This window comes from Notolepis coatsorum (assembly GCF_963971535.1).
Source record: "Notolepis coatsorum genome assembly, chromosome: 19".
In the NCBI taxonomy this organism is placed as follows: Eukaryota; Metazoa; Chordata; class Actinopteri; order Aulopiformes; family Paralepididae; genus Notolepis; species Notolepis coatsorum.
This window is the reverse complement of record NC_140183.1, coordinates 39,883,922-39,906,090: the sequence shown is the minus strand read 5'-3', so window position 1 is coordinate 39,906,090 and position 22,169 is coordinate 39,883,922. Positions and strand designations below refer to the sequence as shown.

General features: G+C 42.5%; 2 protein-coding genes across 2 annotated transcripts; both read left to right on the top strand.

Annotated features, from left to right (window-relative positions):
* The first annotated feature begins 631 nt into the window (after positions 1-631).
* Positions 632-12,014, top strand: rpz (rapunzel). Its single transcript, XM_084336173.1, has 4 exons — positions 632-752; positions 2,022-2,096; positions 5,358-5,449; positions 9,819-12,014. The coding sequence occupies exon 4, from the start codon at positions 9,877-9,879 to the stop codon at positions 10,555-10,557; it is 681 nt and encodes a 226-aa protein (XP_084192299.1). The 5' UTR covers positions 632-752; positions 2,022-2,096; positions 5,358-5,449; positions 9,819-9,876; the 3' UTR covers positions 10,558-12,014.
* A 6,448-nt stretch (positions 12,015-18,462) lies between these two features.
* rpz6 (rapunzel 6) lies at positions 18,463-21,820 on the top strand (the record flags this gene model as incomplete). The annotated part of the gene is made up of 4 exons (XM_084336540.1): positions 18,463-18,498; positions 19,619-19,788; positions 20,558-21,054; positions 21,130-21,820. Exons 3-4 carry the CDS (start codon positions 20,561-20,563, stop codon positions 21,818-21,820), a joined length of 1,185 nt encoding a protein of 394 aa, XP_084192666.1. The 5' UTR covers positions 18,463-18,498; positions 19,619-19,788; positions 20,558-20,560.
* Positions 21,821-22,169: the final 349 nt, after the last annotated feature.

The window sequence follows — 22,169 nt, the reverse complement described above, 5'->3', positions numbered from 1 at the left end:
TATAGAACATAACAAGGTACCCTGTGTCTCCTTTATATATTTAGGTTGATTTGTATGTCTTTTTGCGACTTGATTGCATTATTCTTTCCTAGTCTCTTTGTTGTAGGTTGTCACAGTCTGTAGCCCAACTGTAAACAAACCCCCAGTGCTGCCCGCAGCAACATAACGCTGTATAGGGGCTAGGGCGTTTTGGAACCGAGGGTGATGGTCATGTGTGAGACTCATTTGTCCACAAACACACACACGTATCTGGATATTTGGATATTTTGAAAAATCTTCACTTTAAAATGAGTTTTTGGACATCTCCGTTTACGTTTGGATGAAACTGAAAGGCCCACACGTGGAAGAAAATGTGCGTCGTGTGGACATGCCCTAAATTGATATAGGCCTATTGCGCATTTTGACCGCAGACGCACAATAATCGCGCTCACATAAAATAATTATGCTTTATGGTGGTTATTACTATGAAAGAAGGACAAGTATCAGTGACTAGTGCGAGTGACCGCGTGAAACGTGATCTAATTGACAGCTGGCAGTGCGGCTAATGAACAATAGGGACAGGCGCGCGCCAGAGCGGGCAGCAGCTGACATCTCCAGCGAGGCGCTGCTCTCTGCCTTAACAGCACTGTAGCCGGACTGCTGCTGGCGCACAACACACATCACAGTCACTCACAACACACACTTACTGTAACCTTCACTTCTGGGAATATAAAGAGCTATACGATTTGCTGTTGACATTTGTTTCAAAGCAGGTATGCGTAACTATATATTTTTGGATGGACACGTATTTATTTAAACATTTCCCCCGTTTCCACAAAAAAATACCATGGATTTGGGCTTTTTAAATAGCTGTTGCTTGAGGGTTGCCGTCTTTGGGGTCTTGCCTCGGCTCGGGAGACTCAGGTTTGGACAAGCAGGAAAGCAAAACGCGGACGCCCATCTATTTTCACAATTGTTCCCCTGGAAAATATGCGACAACAACCCCCTATCCAGTTTTTAGTGGAACAGGGTTGTTGTTCAGGACATCTCCAGTTATGAATTTTACGGATTACTACATTTCCTTAATGTTTTTTTGCACTTAGATATTTGGCTGGATTTAAAGTTAGAATATGAGAATGAACGAGAAGGAATAGCAGGCAATTGTTTCGTGACCACTTTGGCGCAGCACTGTATTAACGTGCTGTTGTCATATATTGTTGCCAGCTTATGAGATCATTTGGTTTCTGAACTGTATAGTGCTGTCGACAACATTAAATCCACTTTAAAACAAATAATACACTTATTTCAGTTAAATAAATACATTTACTTCGTGCACTATCGTTTGTGCCATTTGGTTACTTAACCTTCCATGTTGCACTTGACTTGGGTAACATGGGGACATGATGGAATTTTACATTTACCTTGTGCAGTTCTCAAACAGAGTATACAAATGGTAAAATATGAAAAGAAATATCGCTATATTTACCCGTTTAGACTGAAGAATCTTCTCTAATGTCTTAAGTCCCTTTGGATACACCTGCGCACTTTTGGAGAGGTGCATTTGGAAACGCTGCTATCCCTTTGCCTGCTTGGATTTATTCAAATGGCAATAGTTTCCCTCCAGTTTATTTGGTTTATTTCATGTTTACAAAGGTCTCTTTGAGCCATAGATGCCCATTGATTGATTATTTTAGGCCCCCAAAGATGCTCCAGGGCTTTGGTAAATGCACAATGCCCAGTCGAAAATCTCTGAACATTCAGCTGCATGCGCACTGCCACTGACAGTACAGACTGTGACTACTAGATGGACCAAAATAAGTTGAAAGCCTAGGGGGAGGACAAGGGCATTTGAGGAGGGGGCTTTACTGTTTTCAGGCCATTTACATGGCATTTGAACATGGCATGTTGGAGCTTATGTGGCTGTATACTGATTTTGGCCCTTTTGGGGCATCTGGGGGCCTCTGAGTCGTGTATAAATGGTTGGTTCCAATATGAACACCCCTACATATTCAACATACATGGAAGTGTCCTTTTTTTTGCAGGGATTGCTGGGAAGAAGAAGGCTATCGAGATTGGTGCTTTGGAGAGCAAGGTATAGGCAGAGGCATTCTAGAAAGGTAAGAAATCCTATATTCTCCAATGGCCAAGGGTGACCAAAGTTGGACAAGATGCATATGGAGACTATATACTGCAGATTTATATAAGAAAATTAGGTTTTCAGGTGTTGGCTGGTGTCAGTATACTGTGGTAGAGAAGAGAGGGACAGGACATTATGCTATGCACTAAGAAGGAAAACATGGAGGAGCGGCTAGGGGGAGCCATAGCTGACTATAGGGACGGCAGCCTGCTGGCTCTGGGCTGTTGGGGAAGGGGGTGTTGGCTTGGTTTATACTCACGAAACACTGTAGAACTCCGGAAAAGACGGCATTGTTGTCTTTTAGCCTTGATTAGTTAGTTATTGTTTGAACTATATTTGTCTCTGGCTTGTGCCCAAAAGGGAAGAGTCCAAACTGCCAAACAGAAACGTCAACTGTGAAGAAAGAGAAGAAACTGTCATGGTACAATAACATGTGTCTAAGAGAGGTGTTAAAATGAGCCACGAACATGAAAATGATGTACGTTGTAAAGGTTTAAATGCAAGATTCTGTGTGGAATTTGATTATTTCATCTATGAAAATAGAGACAGGACAGTCAAGATGGCTGCTCCACTGCAGTGAGTGAGGCAGCTTACCCACTTCCTGATTGGCCTTTCTGGAGCTGTTTTTGTTTATAGTCTTCACTTCAAATGTTTTTCTAAGTTTAACTAGCTCCAGCTTAGCTCAAAGCTATCATGTGTATACATCATGGTAGTGTAGGATCTAGATGAGTTAAGATACAGACCTTAACTAACTCACTCAGGTTTGGGAGTGATGTAATATCCAGTTGCTTTAAAGGCCCCATTGTCAAACTGCAATGATTGATTAACGGTTAACCCAAAGACAAGCCATTAGAGCAAGGGCCCCAACAGGCCCATCTGCCGAATGTGTAATAATTAGCATTACTGGGTTAACTGACACATATCAGTAAAGCCCTCTTTAACATTTCCTCTTAAGAGTTTCAAATGGGATAAATAGGATGGAGCACTATTTAGAAGCTGTTCTCGCAGGTGAAGACCAGTTTAAAAATAATTCTATGCTGAAAGGGTTAATTTTCAGTAGCAGCATTACAGGTATACAGCACTGGTTACAGAGGCTGCGGCTGGAATGGGCAAACCTGTGTTAACCCTTAACTCAAAACTATCTATGCTCTTTCAAAACTTGATGATTTTCTAGGTACAGAGACTATTTCATTCGAAAAAGTGTAATTAACTCTTTCATTACCTGCATTTTAAACGTCCGGAACGCTATGTTGTACTGAGGGACAGTGTTTTCTCTCGCATACAAGACCATCTGGGAAGAAAGAAACACAACAAGAGGAATACGGCACATTACAGCATGAAATTACAACATAATTTAGTAGTAAATGCCTCTTAATTAAGAACCAAAGAACGTATCAATTAATTAGTAGATTACCTAATTTGGTGGGAGGGGGGTAAAGTTGGGATCGGTTAATATGGAGTCAGGATATGTGATTTACATCAAGGAGAGTGAAAGGGACCTTTTGGTCTCATCAAAGAGGAGTCAGACTCTCCGTCTCCTCTCTTAGATGAGAGACAGTCTCTCACAACAGCCTCACAGTCTAGTGCTCAATCCATAATAGGAGAGCTTGTAAATAAGATTGATAATTACTGCCCCCTCTGGTGGACACAGGTAATGAAAGGACATCAGCCAACAGCCCACAGTAGTATGAGAGGGATTATTAGATGGACCTGGGTGTTCCTTGTGTCATACAACGTTGTGCTTCCGCTGTTGGGAAACACTCGTATAGCTTGTGTATGGGTCACCCACTGTCTGAGCTTGTACTGCCAACATCCAGCGTGTCACCATCTCTCACCTCCGTGCCAAATTATTATTATTATTATTTTTTGCACATCCCCTGAACCGAAACAATACACACACGCCCCCGAACCGTGGAGGTCGTGCCGAACGGTGTACGGTTCGAATGCGTACCGTTCCACCCCTAATTGCCAGTGCTCTTTATCATCAGCTATTGGAGCTCTGTAGCCTACCTCCACGGAAGCTGATACAACTGTCCTGCATTAAGCCTCTAACAATGATCTCTTTGTGCAATATACATGAGCGCAGGTAGCTTATGAACAGTGCCTGACTGCTTACTCTCACTACTACTACTGAGGCCAGTCATACCGTTTTAAACTGGTCAATTTGTGCCCTGATCTGGCTTGAAATCACTTTCTGGATAAGAATGTATTTCATGTCGCCTAGTATAGCCTACACTTTTAACAACAAGGTCTTGACTTTAACAGTTGAGTCAACCTTGCTGTTTTAAGATTCGTAACTTACTGAATTACTGTGAAAAGACCCCGCTCTTCTACCCACCCAGTGGTTTCTGCTAGAGTATGCTATGCGTGTGCTTCTATATTTAGTTCCCACTCATGCAACATGTCTCTCCCGTTTAGTCCACTAGACTAGAGCTCCTGTTTCTCCCTGCTGCTGCTGCCGCTGCTCGGGAGCTATCAGTTCCCTCCATAGAAACGCATTGAAAACGGCCTGGTGCTGAAGTGCCTAAGTGCTGAATGGAAGACTGCTATGCAAAGGGCGATGGCTGTTAACTGCTTCATTGCTGAAAACGGCAGACTTTTTTTTGGTCACTTCCTGGTTCAGAGAGGCATTCATGTGTGATCCATATTCAACCCTGTGCGTTTTCTGAGCATGTACTTTCAAGAAATTGCATCATTTGGTGTCATTAAAAGCCAAATGAATACATTTTTTTTTTTTTTTTTTTTTGGTCTTTTTCCCCCTCCATTTTTCCTCCGATTTTCTCCCATCCCAATGTTAGTCGTATGCCAATTCCCAGTCCCTTCCTGGTCGCTGCGCTTTACCCCCCACAGTCAGATCATTTTTGGGAGAGTGGAGGCTACCACGTGCTTCCTCCGACACACGTCCAGCCAATCACTGCTTTTTTTCACCTGGCAGCGCGGATTCTCATTGAGAGGGCGTAGCGTGTGGGAGGACCACACTATCCCCCTCACGTCCAATCCGCGCTTAGCAGGCGCCCCGACCGAACTGTAGGAGTCGCTGTTTACAACGACCCGGACCCACCCCGCCAGCTTCTCCCACCCTCTGATACAGCCAATTGTATCAGTGCAGACGGCCAGCCAAGCTGGTGACAACCCCGGAGCTGCAAATGAATACATTTTAATGTGAAATGACTTAATGATTAAACTACACTACTGGATAATTGTTTATTTCATCAGCAACTCTCTTTACTCTCTCTTTCAGGTTCTACAGTATCTGAATCAGGACAAGAACTTCTTACTTTGAAACCTCAGGACGAGGTTTGTCTGTGGGCCCCCCAAGAGAACACCTTGAATGTAAGATATTATAACTCTCCTACATCACCTTTTAACGGTGTGGCTACGCATTGTTCTCATGACCGTGATCATGGATTTATCATGTTGGGATATTCCTGAGGCTAACATCAAATAAAAAAAATTATAATAATAAATAAATAAAAGATGACTTCTTTTGTCATCACACCTAAAATGGTCCACAGGGCACAATCTATTTATTTAGTGATGTCCAACTACTGCAGACCTAAAATGAAGAAAATTGCAATTGAGTTTTCCCTGAAAACGTGTACACATACTTATGGCATGAGTGGAATGAGGACGGTGTATGTGTTGCATTGATTGCAGTGATATTCCGGTCTGGGTGTGTTTGTTAGTCTGGAAAAACCTGTGAGTTCTAATGAACTGATTTGACAAACGTGCAGAATGTGTGTCCGGATTGTTAGTGAAAATACAAAAAGGGTTTACTTTTTATATTGTGATGATATGATGGAAGTGTATATAATCCAGGGCCCACAAAGAGTGACTGAATAAGTACACAAGGTTACTGTTTAGGGAGTGGCCGTGAACAACTGTTCCAACATCTGCCACGCAACTGACGCCACTTGACGGCTGCTTAAAAACCAGTACAAAGCAATGAGTACATACTAGGTCTGCAGTGTGTGTTGGCAGCAGCGTCTACTAATGTAAGTTATCGGTAGAAAAGCATTTTGTTTTCAAGACTATAAAAGGGAGTGCCTCAGCCAATCGATCACGGACCGAAGAGTCTCATTTGCTGCTAAAGTAAACCAATCGGAAGTTGTAGAATCATTGAATATGCTACCCGGGGCATCAGGATGACATAAAGGTTGCTGGTTGAGAGTTTGCTGCATCACAGTGGAGGAGACTACTGCCTACTGCTTTCCACACACTGTACAGGTAAGAAGATGAATTATTTACATAAATAGTTTAAATGTACGAGCTAAAAGAATGTTGCACCGCTACGTGTTATTTTACTATCATGGTTGTTTATGAGACCACAATTTTCTTTCAGGTTCTGAACGAAAAAGAGTTTAAGGCACTATTTGCCTATAGGAGCATGTTTACTACGTAGTGTTTGAAAAAGTAAAGCGCTTTTTAATAATCCAGTTTTATGTACAAATGCACCGTTTCTTTAGAACCTAATCAAAATATGTGATGCATTCTCCTCAGGTGACATGAATGTTAATGAATCATTAATCATCATGAATCGGATGTTAATGCTCAACAATCCTCATGTACATGATAGTTATAGAATAAAGTAAACCTTTTTTTCCCCATCTCGATTTATTTTAGGACTGCTTTTGAGGTCTAGTTGCAACATCAGCCACGGTCGACAAGGAGCAGCTAAAGAAGACCGTGGTTGTTCTCCTCAGAGGAATGGAGAAAGTGTCCTCCTTCGCTGCCACCATGGACCCTCTCTTCAACACTGTCCCCTCCGTGGTGAAGTTGGCGCAGAAGGGCCCGGCGACCACAGACGCACACTGGTCCAAGACTTCAGTGCCATTCATACTGAGCTGAACACCATCTCTCGGACCGGTCGGCAGACGTTAGGGGTGGACGGTATAAACGGTATACGGTATAAACGGTATGAATTTGCTCTACGGTATGGATTTTGACTATACCGTGTAACCGGTAGAGCAGCTCTAAAAGAGCAATGACGTCATGTAACCACAGCGCGACTATTTCAATCGCATTTGCCCCTAAAAATAGATAGAATTAGTCATAGATAATAGATATGTGCAAACTGGAAAAAGTTATTTAGGAGGCTTCGCGCAGTGGGCGTGTCAACACGCAATTGTCATTTCATAATAAACACATATCACCGCGGCGCACAGCAAGTTTCAATTTCAGTTCCTGGCATTTTTAACCAGTGGAGAAAGGGATTTCCCTATCGTTTTTCTTATATGAATTATTCTACGTTAATAAAACATACCTGGTGATCAACTACAGTTTGCTGTAAACATTATGATATATGTGTAGTGTTATGATAACGACGGCTGCAGCGGGAGGACGGCTGCAGCAGTGGAGTTGCGAATAGCATGTAGCTGCAGAGCCGCAGAACCATGGGCATTTTTAGGTCTGGTCACAGGCCCGCTCAACAGCGCCCCCCCACCCAACGGCTGAATTGCCAATGGCTCCTGAAAGCGCCCATGATTCTGCGGCTCTGCAGCTACATATGCTTCTAGCAAAATCCAGCATCCAGCCTCGCTGTTTGCAATGGGAGCAGCACGGAGTCTCGACTCAGGACTTATTTTATTTGGAATATAATGACTTTATATGCAAAAGTAGCCTAGTTTTAAGTTAAAATATTATAAATCTACATGCCTTGAGGATGTCATTCTTTATATAGCCTGCCTATCAGGCAAAAAAAAATATTCTAACGGAAACACTGATACCGTGATATATACCGTTACCGTCTATGCTTCAAATTATACCGTGATATAAATTTTAGACCATACCGTCCACCCCTAGCAGACGTTAAGGCAGATCCATCTGGAGGAAGTTGATGACCTACAGAAAGTACGAGGAAATCGATCGCCAGTACGCTGCTCTCCACGCCATGCTGGAGCAGGTCAGGGGCAACCCTGGGGACTGGCAACTCTACACAGAGGAGTTCGAGGAGGCCTACGAGAGGGACAAACGAGAACTTGGTCTCCAGGTCTTGTACCGGGGGCGTAATCCAGGATGGTGTTTTTGGAAGGCCGCTGCTTGAAGTGTACCTGGAGCACTGCGGCGGGAGCCGCGGAAGCGAGATGCAAACGTCTGGTTCGTCTCTTCCGCATCGGTCTGGTGTCACTGATGGCATACTCGTCTGTCACGGAGGACGACGAAGACCAGGTCAGGGAGACGTGGGCTTCCAGGGTGGCGGGGATACAGGCTAAGATGGAGGACTTTCTGCAACGGTGTGAGGGAAACTGATACTGCAGGAATCCAAAATGTTGGACGGGCTTTAGATGGCAGTGTGTGAATGAGCGGGTGCATTTTCGAAAGATTAAAGAAACTGTTGTTTAAAGATGAAACTGATGAGTTTTAGAAAGTCTTTGTAGCTCTGTATGGTAGATGTTAATTGTGAAGTAAAGATTGCTGAGGACCTGTCAGTTACTCTCCAAATTGACATTAATCCTTGCCCTATAACGTGTATTGGGTGTAAAAATGGACACTGCTCAAGCAAAGATTGAAAAAAATATTGTAGCACTGGCTTTTCTAGCATGCAAACGGATTATTTTAATGAACTGGAAAGAACGCAAACCGAACTGCTTCAGTTTGGAGAACTGGCGCAAGGACTTCATGACTTGTTATCAATGGAACAGGCTGCTGTATCTCTTCAAGAGAGTGATAGGCCTGATGGCCTTCAAGGTCCCCTGAACTTTATTAGATCACTATCTGGAATATGTTTGTGTACTGAACCTTTGTAACACTCTGCAACCCCCCCCCCTCACCCCCTTGTTGTTGTTATTATTATTATTATTATTATTATTATTATTATTATTATTATTATTATTATTATTATTATTATTATTATTATTATTATTATTATTATTATTTTTTGTCTTAGTTTGTCTTGTCATGTATGTATTGTCTTGCTTGTGAAAAATAAAAAACTTTAAATATCAAAAGAATTGTGAAGTAAAGAGGGGTCCTATTTGAAATGCAGCACTTAAGTTTTGTACATTTGTAGTCTTATCGTATCCTGACCTCGGCTGTATTCTTCTTAATCTCTTGCAGTTTCTTTTTTATATTTGGTTTTCTGCTCTGAATAAATCATTTTTATTATTTATTTTTTACTTTGTCAAGTCATTTATTTCTCCTAGCCATAATATATACTGTACACGAAAAATACCTTCTCAATCCCAATTAAAAGAAAAAAAGGCTGTGTGGAAATTTTCACGAGTATACTTTTATCTGTAAACTAGACGTTTACACTTGCTGTCAGATTCTCCCTGATTAATTTAATCATGTTTTTAAAGGGGCATTTCACTTACCTAACCCCATCGTTCTTTTTTGTGGAAGGACGTGATAATCGGTTATAAAACATACCGATGTGTTCTGTGTCTCGATAGCTCGGCCACATTGAGACACGGAACAATGTTGGTAAGTTTTATGTTGATTATCACATCCTCCTCACAATAGCATGAAATGCCCCTTTTTAAAATACTCTTTCTAATGAAAGTGTAGGCCAGGCCAAGATTCAAACTAAACTAGAATTACACTTTTGAGTATTCTACCAGGAGTACGTCTTTCAAAAGAAGCTGTACCACTAATGGCCCATTGCAATCTTTTAGTGACTACAGTGTCACTAAGGTCATTCAACTGTTCAATGTACTCATTTATCAATGAATAATCTCTGTATACCCATGTCTCTTTCTCACAGACGTCCATACAGACGGCTCCCCCTGTGAGCTCTGCACCGTTGCCCCCTGGTAGCCGTCATGGCAGAGGAGATTGTTGAAGACCGGCAGAAGCTGAAGCAGGGCCTGGTGAAGGTGCTGGAGTGCGTGGCCTCCATCTCCTCGGCGGCGGCTGTGGTCAACCCCATCTTCGGCGTGGCCGGCGCCCTCATCCGGGTGGTGCTGCTCCACGTGGACGACGAGGACATCCGCACGCTGAAGCGCGAGTTCGGCTCGGTGAACCGGGGCCTGGACGAGCTGTCGCAGCAGAACCGCGGGGCGCTGCTCCAGATCAAGAAGGAGACTGTCGACGGCCAGTACGGCCGAATCGAGGAGAACCTGCGCAACCAGTTCCGCAAGTTCATGGAGATGGTGGAGGCGCGGCCCGAGCGGCGGGAGCGCAAGAAGGACGACTTTGAGGAGAGCTACGCCAACGACCTGGGCGACCAGAACCTGCACACGCTGTACGATGGCGTGGTGGGCAAGCCCAAGCTCTTCAGCAGGCCCATCCTGGAGGTGTACCTGAAACACTCCCAGGGCGACCGCCGCACCATGGAGCGCCTGTGCACGCGCCTCACCTACCTCTTCTGCATCGGCCTCATCGCCCTCATGGGCTACGCCGCTGTCATCGGCGACGATGAGGAGGGTCTGACAGAGGAGTGGGCGGAGAAGATGGAGCATGTGCAGGAGAAGATGCAGGAGGCTCTTTGCAGGTGCAAGTGAAGAAGAGGTGTATTTGTCCCTCTGCTACTTATCCTTCCTGTTTAGGACTCTATCCACATTCCCTCTTATCACCCCGATTCCTTCGCTTTCCTCTCAGATTATCCATCTTCACTCACTAGAAGAAAAGTACAGGATGTCTACAACAGAGCCCACAGAGTATAATAAATGTGTAATCTAATCAATCTAATGTGTAAATTATGAGGATCCGTGGCACAAAAGTTTGAAAACCAATGAAATTGTCCTCGATTTCTTTCTCATTTACAAAACATGTGACCAAATAGGAACTAAAGGCAAACATCCCAAAGTTTTCAGAAGAATGAATGTAACCGTATCAAGAGTGTAAATCAGAGCTTTTCCTTTGCCACACATTAACACTAAAAGTCAATCTCGTTTTAACACTATTTTAGACAAGGGCTACAGTACTGTTCTGAGGTCTGTTTCGCTTTGTTCGACACTACGCCTGTTAAAGGATTTTGGCAGGACAGTTAATCACAACACTAATGATTGAAATCATGTCTGATTTCACGTAACACTACATCCAAACTAACCACTTCACCACACAGTATACACGTCAGAGAAAAGCTAGTTGTGGAATATTATTTGCAATACGTGATATCAAAGTATACATTTTCTTTAAGAGTGCTTCCATTTTTCATTCCCAGTACAGGAATTGCTAATGGAAAAATCTTGTTTCAAAGTTTTTTGTTGTTGTCCTGAACTAGACTTGATATAAATTATCTGTGATTGGGACACTATAGGAAATGAACCTCGTGTCTGGAGAATCTTGGTTTTATGGAATTCTGTCTCATCACAACTTCAATTTATCTTACAGTAGTGGTGTTCTAGTAGTGGTATAAAACAAACGAACAAAACAAATACATTTTTCACAATTCTAAATGGGTTGGTTTGGTACTTTATAATATGGGGACGTTTTGGGGTTTTGCTACATTTTTGTTATTGTTTATTTGAAAGAGAAGCCTCTGTCTACATTAGCACAGTTATTCTTATTAGTTATATAAAGTTCATGTTCTTTCAATCACTTTCTCGTTAGACCAACAGTGCCTAAACATTTGCCATGGATTTTATGTGTCCAAGTTATTTTATTTTATTGCTTATTTAACCATAAGGAACAGTACTGTCTCTTGTTGGGGTCTATAGTACCGCTAATGTTCAGATTCAACCCGGTTGTGGCTATACACAGTACTTACATATTCATTACTGCTCTCATGCCTATACATAACCCTGCCCTGTATCACTATCTAATCTATCTCATATTGTTACAACTGTCATGTATACTGATTTATAGTCGCAATGCTGTTGAAATCAAAATATGTTATGAACCTCTTAGACTTTCTGAGATGTTGTCTTTGTGAATATATATGCCTATTTTTTATGTTTTATGGATATAAGTTGCCTCGTACACTATGCAGCACTATTGAATAAACACTTGAGTCAAATCGAGCAGTTCACAGTCTTTTATTCCAGCTGTCAAAGTAATATTTTCCTGAACATGTTAGTCATTTTAAAAAGTGATTGTATGCTTAGCTATGGCTGTTGCCAAAACGGATGTGGATGTATGGAAAAGTATAGAGCCTTGATTATTTGGCTTTGTTTATGTATTTTCTTCCTATAGCTTAACCCTTTAGTGTATTTCTTTCCTTCACAGCAGTTGGGATTAACACGAGTTGAGATTAACACAAATCGGTTTGAAATGTTTTTCAAATCGGTCAAAGTACGAGACTGCGGCACATGTTTTTATCAAAGGGGCACTTCACCAAGAAACAAATTATTTTGTTTTGCACATAATCTCACACAGATCTAAAAACTAAACCACACATTAATTTAGTTTGACAGTAGATGAGTTTGAATATGGCCACCAGTGATGTCATCGGGAACATTGAATCCGTGTGTTGTGTTAATCATAGCTCATGAAATCGTAAGGTAACAGTCCCTACAAGGCATTGCTATCTTCACATCTACATAAATTCATGATGCTGTAATTAACACAAGGATTCAATGTCCCTGATGACACCACTGGTGGCCATATTCAAACCCATTTACTCTCAATAACTCAACTAAATGAATATGTGCAAAACTGTTGAGAGTTTTTGGATGTGTGAGATGTGTAAAATAAATAACAGATGCTGAAGTGGCCTTTAACATCCTCTTATTAGTCTTTTGTAATGAGGGCTTTCACTTTTGTTAAAGGGGAACTATTTTACTATTTCTTTCACTATTTGGGCACTTTTACACAATTCCTTTGAGTTTATGGAACACCTATGTAATTATATATATTTTTTAATTCATTGTTTTGTATTTCTAATCAAGTCCTCAAAAACAGCATTTTTCTACCTCAAGATCTCGAGCTGTTTTGAGCCTGCAGGGCTCCTAAACCACTGCGCCGCGGCGCCGGCGCCCTGAACATTATCATGCAGCGGTGTCTTTCTGACATCACAAATCATCACATTTTCAGATGACTCAGTTCAGTGAGGGTTAATATTGTGAGAGGAGAATTGGAAGAATGCGCCAATATGAGAATTAGAGACATAGATCATATTAATATAAGTCCACATAGCTAGGAAACAATGCTAAACACTGAAAAAGGCCATTTATAAGATAGTTCCCCTTTTAATATATTTATATATGTAACGGTTGTGACAACGTCACCTCAAACTTCGATGCCCAGAGGGAGTTTCGAACACAGGTCTCCCACACCGCGTGCAACAGCACAGACCGCTATACGAAGAAGTGAACTCACTGCTTTGTAACGTGTGTCTTTTGAGGATGAGAGTGAGTTTAACCCATAGCACCAATACTCAACCCAGCCCTTCGTGACTGCGCTTCACGATACCATCCGTTACACTCACCCTCCTTAAACTCACTCCACTCCACCCAAGGCATTCGGGTCAGTTGGCACCATTGTAACGGTTGTCACAACGTCACCTCAAACTTCGATGCCCCGAGGGAGTTTCGAACACAGGTCTCCCACACCGCGTGCAACAGCACAGACCGCTATACCAAGAAGTGAACTCACTGCTTTGTAACATGTCTGTGTCTTTTGAGGATGAGAGTGAGTTTAACCCATAGCACCGCTACTCACCCCAGGCCTTTGTGACTGCGCTTCACGATACCATCCGTTACATATATATAGTGTGAACTCTTACCATATAGATTTCAAAAAGCCAAATGATAATCTATTGCTTTTCTTTTGTACAGTTTTGAAAATGATGCATCTGTGAGACATGTACATGGTATTCCTATGGAATTGTTTTATATTAATAAGATGTATTTGATTGAAATCTTCTATCTCTCTCCCTTTCTCTTTCTTCTTCTACTACTACTACTACTACTACTACTACTACTACTACTACTACTACTACTACTACTACTACTACTACTACTACTACTACCCCTACTACTACTACTACTACTACTACTACTACTACTACTACTACTACTACTACTACTACTACTAATAATAATACCACTACTAAATGCTTGGTTCTGTATGAGCCCCCTGATATTGTGCAAAATACAAACAAAATGCAAAAATGAGGTAGGGATGTAGTGCAGATATTTTAGTAATAAATAGATAAAATATGGTGTAGTGTTTAAAGTGTCTAAAGTGAATGTTAAAAGTGGGTGTTTAAAGTGAGTGTGTGCATGTGGATGTGTGCAATGAATGTAGATGGATGGGTTAGTGTTATAGAGTCATTGAGCATCATGATGGCCTGGGGATAGAAGCTCCTTTTGAGTCTCTGTACTGGCCGTGAGACTCCGGTAGCGCTTGCCTGACAGCAGCAGGGCAAATAGGCAGTTGTTTGGGTGGCTGGGGTTCCATCCTAGAGGCAAATCTTTCCTGTGACAAATGTAATAAAAACTAAATAAAAAAAGTCAACCAACAAACAAGATTCTTGTACCGGATCTCCTCTCTGGTAAACAAGAATACCCTGAAGACTCTAACAGGAGCACTCATTCAAGGGTACTACTGTATGACTATGCTTGCACCTCATGGTACCAAAGCACCTCAAAGGCACTAAAAACAAGATTACAAACATCACAAAACAAACTGGTCAGACTACTGCTTGACCTTATTCCTAAAACCCACCTCACCCCTGCACATTTTGACAACCTAGGATGGCTTAGAGTAGACGACAGAGTACAGCAACTTGCAATGGGCCTGGTCTACAAGATACACTACACCACTAAGGTACCCATGTACATGTCGAAATACTTCCCAAAGGTCAGTGAATACCACGACCACAACACCAGAGGGAGTTCCACAAATCATGTCCAACCCAGATTCGGCTCAAACAAGGGACTAAACACGTTTTGCAATTATGCCACAACAATGTGGAACGCCGTAAAATAATGTGAATCCCTACCCACCTTCAAAACCGGTCTAAAAAAGCACCTACGGGAGGCCGCAATTCGAAACTGGCCCCGGTAATGTACAGTTTCCTCCCCCTCAAATGTATATATTCTCCTTTAGAAACTCTGTCTGTAAATAAACAGTACTGTATATTTGTATGTCGTGTATGTCATAAATGTTATGAATTGAAAATGGGGGACCCTGATGTAAACAAGACGAAAGTCTTTCTCTGGTCTGCATCCCCTAACAATTGTGTGTATTGAGCCGTACTGTATTGTGCAATCTGCAATCTATTAATAAAATGTTCAATCAATCAAACTACTACTGTACTACTACAACAATAACTACTACAACAACAACAACAATAACAACAACAACCACTATGACGACTAGCCCCTTCCGTGACTGCGATGTGCAAGCCAGGGGCTTTTGAATACGCAGTCACTCGCAGCTCCATAGTAGCCAGGCTAATTTGGACCACCAAGCAGCTGCTTAACACTTTGGCTGCCAGGAAACGCTTAAACACGTCATTCCCGGCCATGCTCAAGTTGCCGAAGACGCTTTACAGCGTCTTTAATATCAATATTTCAAAAATCTGGGATCGGATTCATATGTCCCCTCTGCTGGCCTGAGATCCACCAGGAGGACCCACTGAGCTCTCTGGCGGTTCAGGAGCGCCATCTGGTGGCCGATCGGCGCAATCGCTTAACAGGAAGTGGCATAGAGGTTGTGCTGGACGGCCGTATTACTTCCGGGCACTCGCTATAGGTCCCGGCATTCTAGCTCGTCACAATACACAGCGATCGATTGCCAATAACTCGGTAAACAACATGATTTGGACGTATATACCATTATACAAGCTGGAGATGGACCGGGTAAATCTACATCCCATAATGATAAAATTTCTACTCTACGATGATCGCCCAACGGCGCGCGGAGACTGGGGTGAGTTTTAGCGTGTAAAGTTACCGTCTTCGATACTAACTGCTATTATCAACATTTGACCCACATAGATGATTGGTATAACGCTGCCCACGGAATTATAAACGCCCCCTAGCCCATCCGGTCAACATCAGATGACGTGTAGTAACTTCTAGAAGTACGTCTAGTTGGAATTTTTTATATCGCGCTGATTGCCATAAAACTGTATTGCATCATCAATATAATGTATTTGGGGCTATAGATCACGTTCTGGAGAAAGCTGCAGAAAGAGATGAAAACATACAAGGCTAAGAGAATCATTAAAGACTCCAGTCACCCGAACAACTGCCTCTTTGAACTGCTGCGGTCAGGCAAGCGATACCGGAGTCTCAAGGCGAGCACAGAAAGACTCAGAAGAAGCTTCTATCCCCAGGCCATCAGGCTGCTAAACGAACAATGGAATGAACACTACACAACAACAACCACCAAACGCACATAGCACACACATCCACACGCACACACTCACTTTAAACAAACACACTGTAGCACCCACTCCACACACTTTATAGCACACACCCACTTTAAACAAACACACTGTAGCACCCACTCCCCACACTTTATATTTATTGATGAAGGATTGCACTACAACTCGTACACCTTACTGTAAATTGTACCTAAAATTGTACATCATCCCATTTCTGCTTTGCACTAGATAGTACTGTACATTAGTACACTGCATAGTATTGTATATTATATGGTAACTCAGAACATTGTACATATGTCTATACCGAACACTGTGACCTCATTTTTCTTCTTCTAAATTACATGCTATATTATGTTATTTGATACTATCTTGTCTAGCACAGTCTCTGGAGCGTAACAGTAAGAAGCATTTTGTATGAAAGTATTCTGTACTTCTGTATGACAACTATTAAAGAACTTGAACTTGAACATACTTATACATTAGACCATACTTTACTATGAATATGTGAATGAAAAAGTTTAACGTTGCTACACAATGAACAATACATATAGGACTTTGAATGGGCCCTAATAATGGCAATGTAGCAATAGAATTTAAAAAGTTATAGCCCTGCAAAGAAGGGGACTTTCTCTATAGACAAATAGAGCCGGCAACCTACGGTTGATAATGAATTTAACCCATGGCAGCCAAAGTGTTAAAAGCTCGGGGTGGGTCAGAAATATATCAGATATAAATTTCAAAGGTACCCAGCGTTCAATTAGGGTTTCACACACGGCGGGGTTTGAAAGCTTGGCGTTGCTAATAAACATTTTAAATCATTTTTATAAACTGGTCAACACTGCATTATTTCCAGCGCACCAGGCAGCCAAATACGAAAATACAGCCGTTTTGAGCAGTGTTGACCAGTTTATAAAAATGATTTAAAATGTTTATTAGCAACTCCGAGCTTGATACTACTACTATTACTACTACTACTAACACTACAACAACAACAACAAACAACCACTATGACTACTTGTTTGTGTCTAGCATTGGTTTTTATTATTTCCCTGTGTGTGTGTTTTAACTTTCAATTGGCATAATAAAACAAACAATAACTCGATGTTGTAGTTAGTAGTGTAGGGGAAGTCAGCAACGCAGGCTGGGAGGGTTAATCCAGAAACATGTGAATTTAATCTATAAAGAGCGGAAATGTATTTTCAAAGAGGCTCCATTATGAGGTCACGTATTTAGATGTCAATATACAAGGATGTTATTCACGGGTGTGTCCACAAGGGGGAACGGCTATACCATTTACGCACCGAACTCTGATGATAAAGCCCACACCAGACAAGCTCACCACTGCACTGCTATTCAAATCCGAAGGGCAGCATTGAAAGCCTGACGTACTGTACTATGGCAAGCTTGATTCCAGCCGATACAGATTTTCTTTCTGCCTGACTACATAGACTACATGAAAACTGTTCATGTTGCACACCCCTCGTGAAGCAATCTTATAATGTTATTATTACCTTTGTAGTGAGATGGAGTCTGGGAGCATCACGACGTAACACAAGTTAAGCGTCTTTGGTATGCTCCTGTGCCCCTCAATGAATGAATAAATGAAATGAATGAATGAATGAATGAATGAATGAATGAATGAATGAATGAATGAATGAATGAATGAATGAATGAATGAATGAATGAAAACTTTATTTAACAGATGCAGACCTGAGAAAGACGTTTGTCTTGTTTCCATCAGGGTCCCCCATTTTCAATTCATATAGACATTTATGACATACACAACATACATGACATTTATGGCATAGGGACATATAGGTATTTAGTACTGATACATTTGTGACATAAGCGGTATTCAAATATACAGTACTGTTACCCCTAGATCCTGACAGAGTATACATATGATGGGGAGGGGACTGTACATTAGGAGGGGGTGGGTGGGTGGGAGGGAAATATACATACGGCGGGGACTCCGGGGAGGGAATATATACATGCGGTGGGGAGGAGACTGTCTATTAGGAGGTGGTGGGGGTTTGGGGCATTTACGGTGGCTCACGCATCATTATCCAGTAAAACAGGTTTTTGGACTAGCTACCCTACAGTGAATCATTCAAAACTGGAATGTACTGTTGACGTTTCAAATGCAGACAACTGAGGGGAAAAGGTATACAATGCAAATTAAAGGCTCACAGTCCTCGTTTTCTTCAGGTGAACAGTTTCGGTCCACTGCCTCCAAAAACGACCCGCATCCCCGCGCGCGTGATGGAGGTGATTTCTGGAGGCAGTGGACCGAAACTGTTCACCTGTAGAAAACGAGGACTGTTTCAGAAAGACTTAAAATCGAATGCTCAATTAAGCTTATGTCGAGGAGGACCAACTAGGCCTAAAAACACTCCTCTTACGTGGCTAAGATTCATCTGCGTAATGGTTTTCTAGAGATGAAGGATGTTCAGCTCAGAGGGCGCGCCGCGGGCGCACAGGGAGGGAGATGTGGTCAGTCACATACAGTGATATGGGGGGGGGGGGGATGTCACTTTTAAGAATTAAATTGTTAATTTAATGGGAATTGTTACAACAGCATTAATCAGTCCAATGCGGTGTCACGTGATCGTAAAGGGCGCACTTTAAATCCATACAATTTACCCTGAAAAATTGGATTCCTATACGAATTTTAACTCGTTTGGTTTTGTATGCATAGCCTATGACAAACGTTAATGCACATTTCCCCCGGGATTAATAAAGTACTTATATTCTATTATCTTCTATTTTGTAGCAGTTTTATATGGTTTTGCCCACACGTCCCTTTACTGCACACAAAGCCCTGTCTTGAGGTGCGCTTATTGAAGCCTAAAAAATCCATTATATCAGGCAATGTTTTTTCAGTGTTGAAAAGATAAATGTTGTTTTTCAGTTATCTTACCTCGAATTTTGATCCTTTCACGACCCAAAAGCTGAGGTCCACTTCCACATCAAAGGGCATGTTGATTTGTTATTTGCACAAAGTGTGTAATAAAACACGCAAAAAAAACTCTCCGAAAATGTAAAGACGGGGGTGTCAGCAGCCAAAATATCTTCTTTGTGCGTTGAAAACAATCGTTTGTGGTGACACCGAGACAAGGAAGGACATGAATAGATATTCGACTGTATTCTGTGCCCCCCCCCCTCTCTCTCTCTCTCTCTCTCTCTCTCTCTCTCTCTCTCTCTCTCTCTCTCTCTCTCTCTCTCTCTCTCTCTCTCTCTCTCTCTCTCTCTCTCTCTCTCTCTTTCACGCACTCATATTGCAGATACTGAGTGCGCATCGCCTCTCCCTGTGTGTGAGCTTGTGTTTGGACCCCTGCTCAGTTCCAGTGGAGGGAGAACCGTGGGAATTATCTCAAACTTGTGGTGAAAAAAAAACTTGTCCCAGCTGTTGGAGCAGATCAGGCGTGAAGGACAAGGCGACCCATTTTTCCAGGTACAGAAAAAAACGCTGTAATTATAAGAACGAGGAACGGCTTGTCATCCATCAATTAAGGGTCAAAACTGTAAGGTGTGTCCGATGCTCTTCATGGTACATCAAATTCCACTGCAGCGTTTTCTTGGGTGCCCATGTTAACGTGGCAACTGGCAAGCTATAGACACGTATTTGCTCTTCATAAACACATATCTAGTTTTTTATGTATTATTCACAGTTTAATTATTATTATTATTATTTGTATATACAATAGACAGTATAGGTCAAACGCTATAGCCATATGTACAGCCATATTTGTACATTATAAAGTATATAACATAACATTATCATTGATGCTAACTGCATTTTGATTTGATTTGTTGAACAGCTGGAGCTCTGCATGTAGGCGTGACGCAGTGTTTTAGGAGTTTAACCCCATCTTCTGCTGTTGTAGACAATATACTGCAAATGTCTGCCTGGTGAGGACACAGTAATTTATGGCAGGTTACAGGCAAGGATAAAATGGTGATTTTTTACATAATTTGGCCTTGGTTTGCACTGATGTGAAATGAGTCATAAACACACTGAAGGGTATTTGTTTCATATTCTCTCTCTCACGTACACCAGGGCCTCTTTGTAATTTTTTTACGATACCATTATTATCATCCCTTTTGGGCTCACATTATGTATCACAAAGTTCTGATTAATCAAAATTCTGTATGGATCATATTCTTAAAACCATAAGTAGTTCCATAAAGTATATTTTACATTTGTATCTGCCCTCTCTCAGACCATGACCAGTTCATTGGAGAAGGTTGTGGCTCAGAAGAAGGAGGCCATTGAGGCAGTGATGGAGATGTTTGAGAGGGGGGCCGAGGTGGTGGCCAGCGCTGTGGGGGAACTATTCCCGCTCTGCGAGGCTGCTGCCCCCGTCCTACGACTGGCGCTGGACAACGTCCAGAGCAAAGAGGTCTTCTATGTCAAGGAGCAGTTCCTGACCGTGAGGAACAGGCTTGACGTGCTCTCCACCCAACTGGAAGACATTGACTCTGAGATCAAGAAGGGACGACTGGATTCCCAGTACTTTTCCGTGGAGGAGAACGTAAGGAACCAGTTCCGGAAATACATGGACATCCTGGAGGCGAAGCAGCAGTTCCGGGATGTGAAGTCCAGGCTTTTCCTGGAGCACTTTGCCAAAACTGGTGGAGAGAAGAATCTGCATGTGCTGTATGATGCTCTAATGGGGACCAACAGCTTTGGGGAGTCCATATTAGAAGTGGTGGAAAGGTAATGTGTTATTAGATGTCCTTCTGTATTGTGAACATTCCTAACATCCACAAACATTATTCCTTCTTTTTGCAGGTATGTGGCAAGGAACCGGCGCCTTCTGGAAGACTTCTGTGTTCGGATGAAGGAGCTCTTCTGCCTGGGCCTGATTGCCCTGCTGGGCCATTGTGCCCTCACCCAGGGCCCTGACAAGGAAGAGGAGACAATCCAGGACTGGAGCAGCAAAATCGAAGAAGTCGAATCCAAGATGAAGGCAACCATTGAGGCCTGTGTAGCAGCCTTTCCAGACCAAGCCAAGTTGGATGCCCAGCGTCTTCTCCAAGAGAAGGAAGACCAGAGCCTTCAGGATACCGCCCAGGAGCTCCAAGAATTTCTGACAAAGAAGTATAATTGGGTCAGCTGGTCTGTGCGAGTGATCAACCACTCAGGAAGCCATTATCGTAACTGGCGAGCCGGGGAGCACTTCCACCACGTGGCGGGTCAGAGTTGGTTCGAGGTGGTCCAGGTGAACAACATAAACCTGGTCGTGTCATACAGTGTCAGCCCCCAGCCGGTGCCTCGTGATTGCATTTGCCAGGTGATGGAAGGCCAGGGGAAGAAAGGCAACGCCCAGACAGTGGTGGAGGTGCTGCAGAAGCAACTGTGTGGGTTTGTCGTCCACGCCGTGAGTCGCCACAAAGAGAGCGTGGCCGCGTCCAGCTTCCCAGAAGACTGCCACTACTGGGAGCGACACAAGAACGTGACGGTGTGTGTCCACTCTGAGTGAAGCTGCGTGACGGTGTGTGTCCACTCTGAGTGAAGCTGCATGACGTATTGGAAGATTTATGTACAGGGTAGTATTCATAATGACTGAACTGAGGATAAGGATACAAAGGGGGGGGGGGTATCTTTCCCCGCCCCCAAAAGATAATTATTTTTAGGAACAGGTCAAAGCCATTTGTTAATGCCACATTTAGTCATTTACTAATAACTTATATACAGTACATTTGAACATATTGTACATTTGAGTTTATGTTGTGTGGCAGCTCTTGAAATATTTAAATGCTTGTGCAGTATAAAATGCATATTTATGAATATTTAGGACATAGCAGAACACTAACCATTTAAATTTGTCT

Excerpts from the sequence above, each read along its gene's own strand:
- rpz (XM_084336173.1), top strand. The coding sequence starts at position 9,877 with ATGGCAGAGGAGATTGTTGAAGACCGGCAGAAGCTGAAGCAGGGCCTG.